Source organism: Telopea speciosissima, chromosome 1 (assembly GCF_018873765.1).
Source record: "Telopea speciosissima isolate NSW1024214 ecotype Mountain lineage chromosome 1, Tspe_v1, whole genome shotgun sequence".
In the NCBI taxonomy this organism is placed as follows: domain Eukaryota; kingdom Viridiplantae; phylum Streptophyta; class Magnoliopsida; order Proteales; family Proteaceae; genus Telopea; species Telopea speciosissima.
In genome coordinates, this window is record NC_057916.1 from 74,165,860 (window position 1) to 74,182,335 (window position 16,476).

General features: G+C 44.6%; 2 protein-coding genes across 2 annotated transcripts in view; one reads left to right on the forward strand and one right to left on the reverse strand.

The window, feature by feature from the left end:
• The first annotated feature begins 12,276 nt into the window (after positions 1-12,276).
• Positions 12,277-14,218, forward strand: LOC122659432 (protein DETOXIFICATION 56-like). The gene has a single exon (XM_043854545.1). It carries the CDS (start codon positions 12,609-12,611, stop codon positions 14,121-14,123), a length of 1,515 nt encoding a protein of 504 aa, XP_043710480.1. The 5' UTR covers positions 12,277-12,608; the 3' UTR covers positions 14,124-14,218.
• Positions 14,219-15,413: 1,195 nt separating this feature from the next.
• LOC122666302 (brefeldin A-inhibited guanine nucleotide-exchange protein 2-like) overlaps positions 15,414-16,476 on the reverse strand; it is a 46,149-nt gene continuing 45,086 nt past the window's right edge. The window contains exon 11 of the mRNA XM_043862531.1: positions 15,414-16,291. Within this exon, the coding sequence (XP_043718466.1) occupies positions 15,674-16,291 (618 nt within the window). The 3' untranslated portion in view covers positions 15,414-15,673. The remainder of the gene's footprint in view (positions 16,292-16,476) is intronic.

Consider the following 16,476-nt stretch of genomic DNA (forward strand, 5'->3'; position numbering starts at 1 on the left):
TCAGTTTATTCCAATTTTTTTTCTTCAGTTTTTTAGGTAATGGGCCTTAAATCGTTGAGCCCAGTAGTCAGAGATCTAAACAGTTTGATTGACCAATCTTAATGGTCCAAACTGATAAATTGAAAGGAAAAAAAAACATGCAATTTGCATTTTTGTTTATTTTTGGGTGAATCGAGTTCTGCTAATCCCGAATTGACTTGGCTAATACTTGAAGGGGCGTCAAAAGTTGGCATGCACCCGACATGAACCGATCAGTTGAAGCCCGAGACCGTCTCAATCGATTTTTGCACATCTTGTGTTCAAGAAACAACCGATAAAAAATCGAGCGGTCCTAATGCAAGGTAGTGGCCCGATGGTCATTTGACTGAATACTGTGACCGATTTAAACACTTTATTCTTTGTTTAGCCCATTTAAGCACATTTAGCTCGATTATAGCCCGTTTATGGAATGTTAAAGAACTGTTCATAACTAGATTAGGCAATTAACCCATTTAAATCCCGATTACCTTGAGCCCAATTATGGATCAATAATTAACCGACCAATCAAATAGTAACATGTCAATGAGATCTTTATCCATTGCAATTCTCTGTCCAGTTAGTTCCCCTAGTGCCCCTAACAGGGAGAGCGATGACCATTTCACCCTTGCCCAAACACTCTGCCCGGGTGAAGTCCACCCCCCTCTTATTATAGGCACTAGGGAATTGGACCAGGCAGGAAGTTGCAAGAAATAATTTTCCACATGTACATGCCCTGACCTACAAGATCAAATAACTTAAGTTGACGGGGATCAATTAGGCCTGACATGTTGACACTTTTGCTTGAAACCATTGAAAGATGACCGATCAAAAAACTTAATACATGGCCATATAACAGATAAAACTCCAAACTTAACATGTGGCTAATCCATTGGAGTATAACACATCTAATCAAGGTTATGGGTATCGGTATTGGCATCTGTATTAGTCTTGGGTCTCTTGACCAATACTGATATGTTACCAATATGGATCGAACCGTATCGAACTGATATCGAGTGCAATTTCAAATATGGACCACTTTCAGCCGATACAACCGATCTTCATTGGTAGTGCTTTCGTACCACTGCTGATAATTCTGTAAGACAACGATACTTAGAACTAGGGGTGCAAGTTTGGCCCTGTTGACCCGAACCCACTCTAGCCCGCCCTGAGCCTGAACAGGGCTTGGGCTAAAGATTTCTGGTGCTGAGGGCGGGTTAGGGCCAGAAATGCATGGCCCTGAGTCAGGGTCGATCGATTTTTTACCCTGATATTTGACCCTGATCTTGGCCCTGATCTTGACCCTGATTAAGTCATTTGGGTCCCATTATCACTATATTGCCCACAATATTATGCTAGTACAGGCCATTAGTTGGTCTTCAATGTTGATGAGAACCTACATAGTACATGATATGTGATCTGTGGATATGGTGTAGAATTTGGTTATTTTACCACTTAGATTACAAATCCAAGAGGTTCAAACCAATTCATGAAATAACAGAGAGCAGAAACATAATCTCGGTCAATACAACATAAAACGTGCCCAAGTCAAAGCAACCATTTAGAACTGTAGAACTCTAAATGGAATATGTGTAGAACAGCTGATCAAGTCAGGACAGATTTAAGGAATTTGATAAAAATCAATCAGCCAAATCCATTGAAGTAAAAAGGAGTCAATTTTTCCTTCTTTTCTATTTATTTTATCACCAAGATAATGAAAATTTACCCTTGCAGGTTGGCTATTTGGGCTTGGCAATGAGCTTGGGCAGAGTTCCTCCTTGACACGGCAAGGAAGTGTAGGAAGGGTGGGAGTCAATGGCAGGAAGGTCAGGGCCAGTTCCAATCAGGGCAGGCTTGGGCTGGGCTTGGGCTGGGCTTGGCCCTTCAGGGTCAGGGTTAGGGTCAGGGTTTTTAAGCCCTGAGTCAGGGTCAAAGCGGGTTGGGCCCAGCTAATGGGATTTAGGGTTGGGTTAGGGTTTTAAAAAACCCGGCCCAACCCGACCCTGTTGCAGCCCTACTTAGAACCATGCATCTGACACAGTTTGCAAGATCAATCCGGCTCAAGATGGTACAATGTCAATAGATAAACGATGTACAAGAATCTTCCCTTATAAAACTGGGCTTTTGTATAAGCAGTGTGTCAAATTGGGCTTTAGGCTGAACCCCCAACCCACTCTTAAAAGGGTGTCAAAACTAAATCAAAAGCGGAACTTAATCAAATTGTTTAAATTAGACCTAGAAAATCGTTTATTTGGAGTTAGTGATATAGTCACATGGGGTAATTTTTACAAAAGCTTGTTTTTATAATTTGAAAATTTTATCTTCCCTTCTCTTTAATTCCCCTTACAACCAAACGTAGCCTAAATGAGTTCGGTTTTTTTTTCTTTTGGGTAGAATTAAATGGGTTCGGTTATAATTTCATTTTTGAACTGTTTAATAATCAGTTTTAGTTTTTTAGTTTTTTTCTTCTTTTTTTTTTGGTACAAAGAAATTGATTAGAACATGTAACAACTCAAGGTGTTGAGAGCAAACATAATTCTCGCAATCAAGGATTAGAAATAGGCCAAACCGTTGAGCATGTAATCAACAGGGCCATCCGGGCCAGGGAGTCAGCCACAGTGTTAATCTCCCTTGGAATACAACAAAAGTTACAAATATTACACAAAGATGACATGCAAAATATCATCAACTATCAGACGAAGTAGCAATAGCGAAGCCTGTGTGCTATCAGTAAGGAATCTGATTAGGTTGAAATTGTCAGATTCAATCACAATCCTCATATGACCAGATGCATGTAGATCCACCAAACTTTGACGTACCACCAACGCCTCTTCCACCAAAATATCAGTGAAAGAGTTCGGTGATGATATAGTTTTAATAGTTGCGTGTGGAAATCTCCGACGTTTGGTTCGCCCACGGATGAGCCTGCAAGGACCAAGTGATGAGCACGAGAGAGCCGGTGTGGCTCCGGCCTAGGACTCTCTGATGCTCAAGTTAGATTACTAGTGCAACAGCGTAACAGCTAGTAAACAGCGAGATGAGCAATAGGGCTTCATACCTTAGTATTTATAGAGGGAGATGAGGCGGTTGGAGGAGTCCTAGTATGGTAAGAGTCTTTGTTTGGTAAGGCTCTTCCCCGTGGAGCGGAATGGAGTGGAGAATTTCCTTCGGGGTCAGACTCTTGTTAAGGTAAGAGTCCTAATGGGAGTGTGATTCGGTATCGCGATGAGACCGTGACTCGATTCTTATCCTGTGATTCCCGGGTGGTGCTTACATGGTGCCGTGATCCCCGGTGGGGCGCTATGGTAGCCTTCGTGGAGAGCTCGGCGTCGGAGCTCGGCCATAGAGGTCGGCCTAAGAGCTCGGCCTCGGCCCGTATGACCTAAGGGTCATCATTAGTTGTGTGGGCTTTGCCGCGCTGGGGTGCTCCCATCGAGGCCGACCTGCATAGGCCCAGACCATGGGGTCGATGGGCGTGCAGCTCAACCATGATGGGGATTTTTGGGTGAGTACTGATCTGTCGTGCCGTGCGGCCAGAGATCGGCAAAAGAGCTCGGCCTACTAGGTTGGCCTCGTTGGACCCGTACAAGTTCGGCTCAGCGTCTGGTTGACTGGGAAGTGTCTGACGAGCTCGGCCAAGCAGTAGGGTTTAGCCAGATCGGGTCAGCCTGGTCATCCGCTTAGCTCGGTTCGGTTTTTGGTATGACCTCGACTCGGCCATGTGGCCGCTTCTGATTGGTGGGGTGTTTTATGCCTCATCACAGGCCCCTCACTCATCAGGGGTCGGCTCGACACTAATGAGTGAAGTTTCCTGGTCTGCTTGTCTGAAAGATTTTTGCGACCGAGCCGAGCTCATTTTGGCGTGGATTTGACGTTGTACGGTCTGACGGTTGGGTGTCAGTGCCATGTCAGCAGAGTCATTATGGCAGGCTCCGGAATTCGAAACGTCTTTTGATCTGAACCGTTGAATTATGTTGAGCTCTCCTTGGTCGTTGGATCAGTTCAACCCAAGAGTTATAAATAGGCAACTCCTAACTGTTCATTCTTCACTGCTCCAAGTTATTGACTTCTCGGCAAGCTCGGATTTCTCAGCTCTGCAGCGCTCATTGCTTTTCGGTTCGTGATCAGCTCGGCTATTGCTTCATTCGTGTTCAGCTCGTCTTCAGCTCTTCTTTAACCAGTAAGTCCTCTCCGCCCTGTATGTCAGTTGGTACTAGTCACATGGGCGAGCTGCTCGCCGGGCCAGCAGAGGGCGCGAGTCTAAGCCAAGAGCTCCCCGCTCGTTCTCCCACTGTAGACTTGTTAGGCTCGACTTCGGACGAGCCCGATGTAGTGGAGCCTCGTCAGGCCGAGGTGGCCGAGCCTCCGTTACCCCTGGAGTCAGGCCTCGTGGCCTAACCAATTGCCAGGGATCGAGCCTAGAACTCTGGATCATCCTTGTCCGATGATGAGGAGTCAAGTGAGAGCGATTCTTCAGAAGTGGGGGTTGGTTCGGTCAGCTCGTCCATTGACGCCCCTGAGCTCGAAGAAGGGAGTGTCAGCACCGTTCCGAGCACGATCACGGATGCCAACCTCGACTATCTGAGGATGACCTATGCCATCCCCGAGGACATCTAGCTCCGAGCTCCTAACCCAGGGGAGATGGCCTGCTACATCAGGCCCGACGAGGTGGCTTTGTACGAGCTGCCCTTCAAGTACGCATTTAGGCTCCCCATCCTCAGCCTGGTGGACCAGATCTCGGACCACTTCCACCTGTCCCCAGGTCAGCTGGTGCCGAACTCTTGGCTGATCGTGTACGGCTTCTACGCCCTATTTTGGGAGATGGGCCGAGGTGCAAGCGTGACGCTTTTCTCTCGGCTCTTCTTCTTGAAGAAGTCTCCAGAGAAGGGGTGGTACTATTTCAGCCGCCGATCAGGGAAGAGTGCGTCCCTGGGCGGCCACAAGTTTTTGGTCGGCACGCCGAGCTTCAATAAGCATTGGAACCCTCGCTTTTTCTTTGCTTCGATTCCAAACAGCCCTCTCCTAGCCGAGTGGAAGGAGATCCACTTAAACTACGTCAACAGGGTACTGCCCCTGACCGAGAATGAGCTGACCTCACTTGACTTGATCCCCCAGCGTCCGCCCCTCGATGCCCTCCAGCTTCAGGACGAGGGGTTTCTTCAAAGATGGCATATGACCCCTGGTAGGAGCCTGAGCCGGGCCTGTTTTTGCCGCCCGAGCTGACCCCTTTACTTAGTCTTCTTTTCTATTTTTTTTTTTTTTTTGGTTTGTTTCTGACCTTTTGTTTCTCTTGCAGTAGTCGGCCATATTCCCCCAATGGATACAACTCGGCTAAGGGCCGAGACCATCGCGAATCGGAGGAAGAAAAATGCCGAGAAGAAGTCCCGGGGTGAGTCCTCCAAGGCCCCCAAGGGCAAGGCCGTGGTGCCAAGCCACCCAGACACCGTGGTCAGCCTTGAGGCCGAGAAGAGTACAAACCCAGCGGGGTCTCCAAAGAAAGGGAAGGGCCGGAAAGGCGAGAGGACCCCGCCGAGAGATACCAAGCATCAGAAACTCTTGGTCAATCTGACGAGTGGCGGCCTTCCACCCGTGGCCTCCCCCCCCCAACACCTCCCGATATGTCTTGGGGAGAGCCTCGGCTAGCAACGTTCCGGTGAGGCCGACCTGACGCCTTTTCCCAGGGGACTCGGCATTGACGTCGGCCGCGCATGCCAAGGAATGGCTGGATACAGGTCGGCTATCGAATGACAGGGAGAAGCTCGAAGCGCTGTCTGACCCCGAGCTCCTCTCTACCCTGTTTCAAGATTTTAATATGGTAAGTTTCCTGTTCGGCCCTTGTGATTAGGTCCGACCTGTGCAACCTTACCTGACTTTTGTTCTAATGCTTTTTTGCCGGGCTTCGCTAAGGCAGTGGAGACCATGCTTCGTTTTGAGCGACTCTTGACCGAGAACCACTCCTTGGGTGTCCAGTGTAAAAAAGCCTACCAGGATGCTCAGGATGCCATTCAGAGGCGTCGGGAGACTCAAGAGAAGCTTACTGCCGCCGAGGCCGAGGTGAAGAGCTCTAGGGCCTAGGTGACCAGGCTGAAGGAGAAGGTCAAGGAGGACCTGGCCCTGGCCCGGGACGAGGCGATCAACGACTACCTCCAATCGAAGGAGTACGCTGACGTGTGCCATGAGATCAGGAAGCCTCCTTATGCCGAGAGTTTTGAGGTAGGCCAGGCTAATCTCTTGGCCGAGATCAAGGCGGCCTATCCCGATCTCAATCTCTCACTTTTTGACGATGATGCGACTACTTTTGCCGATGATGCGACTACTTTTGCCGAGGAGTTGGGAGATGAGGAGGGAGCCGAGGTCACACAGGCTCTACCAATTGAGGACCCTACGTAGGCCAACCCCCTTGCCCTTGATACTGAGCCCCAAGACCTCCTTGCCGAGCATACCACAGTGGATGTCGCCGACGTCGCCTCCAAGTCCACTGCCGAGGAGATTGAGATGTAATTATTGTTGTTGTTTTTTTTTTTTTATTTATTTATTTTTTTGGGCAGAACTACCCACCTTGTAACCATGCCGAGCAGTCGGCTTATACTGAATGAAAATCTCTTTTTCTCAGAATTTGTCTAAGTGTTTTGGTTCGGCAATCTTAGCCTTCTTTTCCTTATATATGTTCTTCCATTTGATGTTGTGGCCGAGCTGACGACCCGTTCCGTTAGCCGAGCTTAAGGACTTGGCTGTTTTTTATCCATGCTTTACTGGGTCATCGGTTCGGCCATGCCACATCCGAGGTCAGGATAACTTTCGCCTTGGTTAATCAATTTGTTGTTCCCAGCGGTCAGATTAGACCGGCTACCACATAAGCAGCTGCGTGGCCGAGCAGCCTCCCTGGCTGAGCGTAATGCCTTAGCTTAGTTTCAGACTTTGTTCAGCTCGGCTAAGGGGAGAGTTTGCTCTTGTTGGTTTAGACGTCGGCCAATCTTTGTGGGCTGGTCTTATGACTTGGTTGCCTACCTATGAGGGTCGGTCTTTGAGGTCGGCCAGGTCTATGAGGATCGGTCTTATGACTTGGTTATCGACCTATGAGGGTCGATCTTTGCGATCGGCCAAGTCTATGAGGACCGGTCTTATGACTTGGTTGGCGACCTATGAGGGTCGATCTTAGAGATCGACCAGGTCTATGAGGACCGGTCTTACCACTTGGTTACCGACCTATGAGGGTCGGTCTTCGAGGTCGGCCAGGTCTATGAGGACCGATCTTACGACTTTGATTTTGGAGCTTGCAAATACGTTAAGTGATGGAGAAAGACTTTGTTTTATTGAATCAAACATCGGGGCTGAAGCCGAATACAAATATGCTCGTCATAAACCTTGCCGAGCAGGATACTTAAGAAAATTACTGAAAAAATTTCTTCAAATTTTCTGAGTTCCAAGGGCTCGGTACCTTCTTGCCCCCTGGAGTCTGCAAGCGATACGTCCCTGGGCAAATTTTCTTGGAGACTATGTACGGGCCTTCCCAATTTGGTGTTAACTTTTCTTGCTGCCTTGGCTGGGATGCACTGAGCTTTCTGAGGACGAGGTCCCCTTGTGGATAAGCTACTGAGAAGTGCTCGCAGAACTCTCGGAAGGCCGGGTTATTGAATTGCGTGTCATTATCTATGATGACCACTTTCGGTAGTCCGAACCGGTAGATGACCTTATCTCGGAAAAACTTCTCCATGTTCTTCTCGGTGATGGTTGCCAGGGGCTCGACCTAGACCCACTGAGTGAAGTAATCGATCGCCACCACCACGTATTTCCTGTTTCCCGATGCCGGTGTGAAGTCTCCGAGAATATCCATTCCCCACACAGCGAAAGGGATTGGGCTCAGCATTGAGGTTAGCTTTGTCTTTGGTTGGCTCAGAATTGGTGCAAACAACTGGCACTTCTCGCACGTCTTCACATATCTCATGGCATCTTCTTGCATTCTTGGCCACTAGAATCCTTGCCGAAGTATTTTGTATGCAAGAGCTTGGCCACCCATGTGACTCCCGCATATTCCCTCATGTACCTCGACTAAGGCGTACTCGGCTCCCTTCGGTACAAGGCATCGGAGAAGAGGTGCTGAGATTGCTCTTTTGTAGAGCACTCCATCGACCATGGTGTACTTGGCAGCTCGGATCTTGACCTTTCTTGCTTCATCTCGGCTCTCCGGGAGCTGGTCATTCTCCAAGTAGTTGACAAGGGGTCCAACCAAGTCGGCCCGTCCTCTTCAATGTGCTTTACGCTTTCTTCTTGTAAGGATGGCTTCTCCAATATCTCTATGTACACTGATCGGCTCAGATATTGGAGGTCGGCCTCGGCCAACTTTGACAGCGAGTCAGCCACGATATTCTCTTTTCTTGGTATTCGGGTCATCTCAAAGTGCTCGAGTTTGGAGATCAGATCTCGTGCGCGGCTCAGGTAAGCTATCATCCTTTTGTCTTTCGCCTCATAGTCTCCGTTGACCTGGTTGACCACGAGTTGGGAGTGTGATTCGGTATCGCGATGAGATCGTGACTCGATTCTTATCCCGTGATTCCCGGGTGGTGTTTACGTGGTGCTGTGATCTCCGGTGGGGCGCTATGGTAGCCTTCGTGGAGAGCTCGGCCATAGAGGTCGGCCTCAGCCCGTATGACCTGAGGGTCATCATTAGTTGTGTGGGCTTTGCCGCGCTGTGGTGCTCCCATCGAGGCCGACCTACGTAGGCCCGGACCATGGGGTCGGCAGGCGTGCAACTCAGTCGTGATGGGGATTTTTGGGTGAGTACTGATCTGTCGTGCCGTGCGGCCAGAGATCGGCAGAAGAGCTTGGCCTGCTAGGTTGGCCTCGTCGGACCCGTACAAGTTCAGCTCAACGTCTAGTTGACTGGGAAGTGTCTGACGAGCTCGGCCAAGCAGTAGGGTTTAGCCAGATCGGGTCAGCCTGGTCTTCCGCTTAGCTCGGTTCGGTTCTTGGTATGACCTCGACTCGGCCATGTGGCCGCTTCTGATTGGTGGGGTGTTTTATGCCTCATCAGGTGCACCTATTGAATAAAAAATGAAACTGTCTAATAAATAGTTCGGTTTCAATTTCTACCCTCAAACACGTTAAACCGCACCATTTAACACCCTCAATCTGACAGGAAAGTATACGGGGTTGAAGTCTGAACGATCAAGATGAGTCACAAGTAGACAAATAGGACAATGGCAGATCAAAGATTATAATTAATATATTATTTATATTTTTCAAAAAAAAAGTGGAGATCGATAGAAAGAAGAGGAAGGATTTATGCCTTAAATGCGAGGCAGAATCATTAGTACGCAAAGATTATGGTATAATACAGAAGCTGAGGATGGATTCTCAAATTCTTAATTATCCTCTTATTACAACTAGATATGATGCAAATCACACATATATTCTTTATTCTTCATTTAAGAGTTTCCTAATCTTAAAAAAGTATAATCTTGTAAAAGGATTCCATATTATCTTTATAAACTCCATGACTCTTCCCCAAATCTAAAAGAATGTGGTGCTTGCATTTACATCCACAAACACCAAGTGCTAATCACTTATGGAATTATATATATATTTATTAATTTTCCCTTAATTTTCCCTTATAATTATACCTTAATGGCCCACTCAAAGGTAGGGAATCTACATTAGTGCAAAGTATCTCACTCATTTATTTAATGCTTTCTTACCCTCTCCATGAAGGATAAAAAAGTATATACAAAGTAGAAGAAAAGCTCAACCCAAATTCTTCCAAGAGACTATTCTAATTTCCCATGGCTCTATCCTACTTTAATTCCCTAGATGAAGAGAAAAAGATCCCTCTCTCTCAATTTAATTTTATAAAGATAAGGCCACAATCTAAAATAGGGAGGAGTCACTAGCTAGAACTTTGAGAGAGATAGGGTTGCTTTGAGAATGGGGAGCAAGTGGAATGCAAAGTGCTCACCTAGTAAACAAATCATTGGAACTAGATCCAATGAGGTATCTCTATTCTTGATCTTCTACATTATTTTTATTGGTTAGTACTAAGGATATCTTGTTTCAGTTTGGAAAAAACTTAGTGTTACTACTACCCCACATTAAAATTATAGAGACTCATGTATGTCACCTCAACTCTACTTTATCATTATTTATGGACAATTGATATAGACATTGGTGGAAGATTATCTCTCTCCTTGCTTTTCTTAGATGTTTTGCCTGCAACAGCCTAAACCCATGATGATCATGAGATATCCTCAAGGGATACACACTTATCAGAAAACAAGTAATTCTTGAAGACACTAAACATTCTCTTTCTTTCATGTTGTGTATAAGTTGAAAACTAAGAAAGTAAAATTTTGATGAGTTATGTAGGGAGAATGAGAGAAGCGCACTCAAAAGTAAAAGATCCAACTCTTGGATGGATCATCATAGCCTTGAGGGAAGAAAATTGTAAGGGTAATGATGTAATATCCCTTGATATGTTCTAATATAATCTTATTTTTATTAAAGTTCAGACTGTGAGGAGTAATCTAGTAATTAGCCCATCTGACCTAAATCCTAGTTTCCCTATAAATACTAGTTGGAGGCAGCAACCTGGGTATTCTAAACTCGATACTCAAGGTATAATGTTTTAAGCAACCTTATACTTAAACCCTAAACCCTAACAAAAATTTTCAATAATAAAGATACAAATAATGGCATTACATGTAGCTATACTGTCTCTTCCTCTGTTGATGTTATTTGCTCCCTTCTCTATACAATGGCTAGGGTTAGTAATTAATTAACATTAACAATATCTAGACTGGGAACGAGGACTAATCATGTTAGACAAAACAATTGATGTTTCTCTCATTATGGGCTCAATTGTTAATTAGCTCATACATAATAACATTTTACATTTTTGTTTTTTTTTTTGGTAGAATAACATTTTACATTTTAAAACAAGTTAATTGAAGCCGTTAGATCCACTAACGAGATCAATTCCCATCTGGGGCTCCATACAACCAAGCTCATTAGTCAACACCCACACTTTTCTTTTTTGCTTTCGTAAATGCCTATTTTCACCCTTTAAATAGCAACAAATAAGATAGACGCTTGATCGTGTGTGTACGCAGCCTATACGCACATGCAACTGATCCAAGCTCTTTTCCGGGTGGGACACTCTAACAAGTATATACATGCACCGTTAGGTGCCAACACCTTCTCTTTTGCTTTGGTAAATGCCTATTTTCATCCTTTAAATAGTAACAAATACGACAGGTGTGGTGTGCAGCATGTACCTACATGCAACTCCCAAGTGATCAAATCGTTATGCCCTCCAATTTGCTGTCTTTTTCAATTCCTCCAATTCTTCACATAAGGACAGAAATGACTACTCTATCTCCTGCCCGAAAACATTGTCCACAGTAGGATCCACACCCCCCTATTAGAGGAATTGGAAGTACTCACAAATTGAAAGGGATAATTATTCCAAGTGATCCGAGCTCTTTTCAGGGTGGGCCACTCAAACAAGCATGTATTCACTGTTAGGTGCAAACACCCATCTCTTTTGCTTTGGTAAATGCTTCTTTTCACCTTTTAAATAGCAGCAAATGTGGCAGGCTGTGCTCTTTTTCAGGTGGATCACTCAAACAAGCATTGCATGCACCGTTAGGTGCCTACCCCTGTCTCTTTCTCTTTCGTAAATGCCTCTTTTCACCTTTGAATAGCAACAAATGAGACAGACACTTGATTGTGTGTGTGTAGCCTACATGTACGTTATTTCACAGGGGCTCACCTATGCAACCCCTGTGAAATGATCTAAACACCCCTTATTTTGTTGGACTGGATCCTCTAGCTCCCTCCACAGCTGGAGGAGAACCAAATTGTGTTGACACGTATCTCTTTCGCTTTTGAAAATACTTTTCACCTTTTAAATAGTAACAAATGAGACAAGCAGCTGACGATGTGTTTGCAACCTGTACGTACACGCAGATGATCCGAGCTCTTTTTCGGGTGGATCACTCAAACAAATGTGAGTCTAGCATTAGTGGGCATTCAAATTTTGAACATGTGGTGTATGTAGAGTTATAGTGGAGAGTAGTTACTCTTCACATATGCAGTCTTGCTGACATGTGTCTTAGCCAACACTGACAGAGGCCAAGTACTTTTCTCTATCATTTCCTTTTCTGTGTTTCTTTTTGAGATACAACCAAGGGAACTTATGCATCACCCTCAACTAATATGAAAAATCCATGAAAGGAAAATGGATCATTTGCTCAGTTTGGAATACTTGAGAGTTCATTGCAAGTGTTGAGGGTCCTTTAGCCTTGAGTGGCCATGAAAGCCAAGCCCATTATTTGTCCCCACCCTTGAAATGAAAACCCAATTTCCCTTCCCCTTTAGAATTCTCGTTGGTATCTGCATTCTCATCACGCACTAACATAACATCCCACCAACTTTATTGTGATTCAAAAGCCGTTACCAAAAGCCATCTCCTTCTTGCCTGCTAACCAACACCTTTCACGAAACTAATGCACCCATTCCTTTAGAATCTCATCTTTTTTCACAAGAGAAATATATTAAGAAGAAACCCATCAAACACCTTCTCATCTTTCCCATTAAACATGTCTGTAACCTCAAAACTACCAGAAGACCCAACTCCTCAGGTATCTTCAACTCCAACATCAACCTTCACTCCAAAATGGCCTGCCAACATCAAGCAATTGGTTTCATTAGAGCTAAGAACACAGGGGAGGATTGTAGTCCCTTTGATGGCCATGAATTTAACCTGGTTCGCAAAATTAGCGATCACTACCGCATTTCTTGGTCGTCTTGGGGACCTTCAACTAGCAGGAGGAGCACTTGGTTTCACCTTTGCCAATGTCACTGGATTCTCTGTTTTGAATGGGCTCTGTGGTGCCATGGAGCCTATCTGTGGTCAGGCTTATGGAGCTAAAAACTATAAGCTTCTCCATAAGACACTAATCATGGCAACCTTTCTCCTACTACTAACAACAATCCCTGTTGCTTTCTTATGGGTTAACGTTGACAAGATCCTCATCTACTTTGGCCAACAACCAGATATTTCAATTGTTGCACAAAAATATCTTGTGTGTCTTCTCCCTGACTTGCTGGTCATTTCATTCCTTTGTCCTCTCAAGGCTTATTTAAGCTCCCAAAGCAGCACAGTCCCTATAATGTTCAGCTCAGCTATTGCACTAGTTCTTCACCTCCCTATGAACATCTTACTTTTAAGAGCAAAGGGTCTCCAGGGAGTTTCTATGGCTGTCTGGTTGAGTGATCTTATTGTTGTAATTCTGCTTGGATTTTATGTGTTGATAGTAGAAAGGAGAAAAGGGGAAAGGTGGGGGGAAGGGGGTTGGTGGGATCAAAGTTTGGGAGAGTGGATTCAGTTACTAAGGCTCTGTGGTCCTTGTTGCCTCACTACCTGCCTTGAGTGGTGGTGTTATGAGATATTAGTCCTGCTAACAGGGCGCTTACCAGATGCAAAACAAGCTGTGGCAGTGCTAGCAGTGGTGCTCAACTTTGATTACCTCCTCTTCTCTATCATGCTCTCATTAGCCACATGTGCATCCATTCGCGTATCAAATGAGTTAGGTGCTAACAGAGCAAGCCCTGCTTACTTATCTTCATATGTATCTTTAGCAACGAGCATTGTATCAGGTTGCATTGGTGCTTCTGTAATGGTAGCAGCCAGAGGTGTCTGGGGGTCTTTGTTTAGTCATGATGAAGGCATTCTGAAAGGTGTCAAGAAGATGATGTTATTAATGGCTGTCCTGGAAGTTGTAAACTTCCCATTAACAGTGTGTGGAGGGATAGTTCGTGGGACAGCAAGGCCATGGCTAGGTATGTATGCGAACCTCGGTGGGTTTTACCTGCTGGCCTTGCCGTTGGGTATTGTGTTGGCGTTCAAGATTCGGCTTGGTCTTGGTGGATTGTTGTTTGGGTTCTTGGCTGGTGTGACTGTGTGCTTGTTTTTGTTGTTAATTTTCATTCTGAGGATTGATTGGGGAAAAGAAGCAAACAAGGCACAAGTGCGTGCTGGACAGGAGGTTTGTGATCCAATCTCAGAAGAAGATAATACAGCTGTGGGAGATTTTGATAGCTCTGTAGTGTGAATATAAGAAAAGCATTATATGACTATCTGACTCAGGAGAAGCCATAGACAATCAATTGGCTTCAATTGTTTGCACAAGCTAGAAAAGAATGCAAAACTGTTACATTGTTGCATCCGCTTAGATGGATGGACTGCTTCCATCATTTTCCTGCCTATATGTAAACTTGAATCATCTTCAAGTTTAGAAATCCATGAATGGTAAGTAAACTGGAGATTTGTAGGGTGAACAATTCATAGGCGTCAACATTTATGATAACTTGATCAAAGGTAGCATTAAATCTTCATGTGTACATGAGCCACTTGCATATAAACATTGAGATGAAAGTGTCATTTTATAACTTCTTACATGCTAAATAAACTAGAGACGATATAAAAACTTCCAATGGAAAAATCTATTGAAGTCTGAATAGAGTAGCAGGTCTCTCAATATCACAGAAGGGTTTAGAAGCCCTTGACCAAATTAAACAATAAGCAGTCTATGTTCCTCAATGGTTACAAAATATGGAGAGAGAATAAAATCAAAACTTCAGAAAAAACACGGGGAAAAAAAATCATGCACCTCAATGAATCCTATCTTGCCACTCAACGATATTGAAGCAAACCTCGTCTGTATTCAGGATTCGGCTTGGGGTTGGTGGACCGCTGTTCGAATTCTAAGAGATAGGGACAAAGAAGCTGACAAGGTACAATTATGTGTTTGCAGCACACATGAAGATGTCAATCCAATCCCAGAAGGAGATCATACAGCTCCAGAAGAATTTGATATTTCTCACAAAAATGTGAATACCTAGCACCCTAAACCCAAACCCAAACCCAAACCCAAACCCAAACACACACAACTAAAGTCCCTATAAGGTTGTGTCTCACTGGAAGCCATAGACAATCCATCTGTGGCATCAACCAGATAAGATTCATGTTCATTCCATATTAGTGTTCGCTTTTGATGGTCCACAATATTGACACTTCTTGAGTGCAGCTCCAATTCTTTATAATCATGTGCATACTTGAAGGTCATATTCAGGAAATGAAGGGTGATGAGAGATAGTGGGCTAGACAACATTGCTGACACAAGGATTGTAGTTAAATCTAGATTCATGACATTTAACATCTCTGTACTGAAAGTACTTGATGATCCATCCATACACGATCCAACTGTAAGCATTGAGATAAAAGTGCCAACTCAAGTTCTTGAGTACTAAACTGGAGACAATCTCTATCTTTTATGCTCAAACAAGGAGTGTTTTGCATGCGCTTGTATCCTAAACTTATTGGCCTCAGAACACCAGTTGCATAAAACATGAAAATATCCTCTGGAGAAAAATCTATGAACTTTGAATAAAGGAGCTGTGTTCTCTCTATATTACAAAAAGGTTCAGAAGCCTTCCCCCATACAAAAACATGGCTAAAATACACTACTAACCCATGCTTCCTCAATGGTAATAACATATAACAAGAGAACAAAATGAAAACTGGACTACAAAGACAACTAAAAAATATGAAAGGAGAAAAATATCATACACCTCCCAAATTCTCAAGTCAGATCTTGCCCACTCAACAAGATTGAAGCAAAATCGGACCCACTGAAGAGCCGAGCATATCACTCAGTGCCACCTGTACTTCTTTTGATCCATGTTCACAACTAATCAGACTCGACAGTAAAGGAAAAAACTGAGCCAAGTTCTTCTCAAACAAGGATTCCTCCAACTCACATATAGCCTGGAGGGTTGCCACAATGAGTGGTGCACGTGCTGCCAACTCCCTTCGTTTGCCAGAACCAAGAGGGATCAACGAGTGAGCCCTTGGCTGACCATCAGCACACACTTTGGATGAGCTCCCAGAATGGACTGTATCAATGTAAAACTGAAGGATCTCCCTGCAGAGATTGATAAGGTAGGCTTCCACTTCTACCTCCTCATAGCTAGGGGGCTTGTCCAATATCAGATTCTGCAACAATGTGAGGCAAATTTGGTAGGATTCATTCTCAAGGCGCAGCAATGGAGGGTCCTGCATCTGGGTTGTGGAGCCAAGCTCCTGCAACTTTGAGCGCAGATTACTATCACCATTTCTTTTGTGAGCATGGAATGCCACTGCATGCAATGCGTCATACAGCACTATAGTATTCTTTGCTGAAAGCTGAGCCCTATACATGTTATATACTTCCATAATAGCCTGCGCAGAATTAATGGGAGAGTTTTCAGATTCAAAATATTCTTGCTATACATTCAACACACACTCATGCAGATTTTTTTTTTTGGAGGGGCGTGGTGTAAAAGAAACAAGTGCAGAGAATACAGGTTCAAGCAAAGTGTTCACCTAGAAAAGATAATAGAAAATAAAGAACACAAATTGCCCAG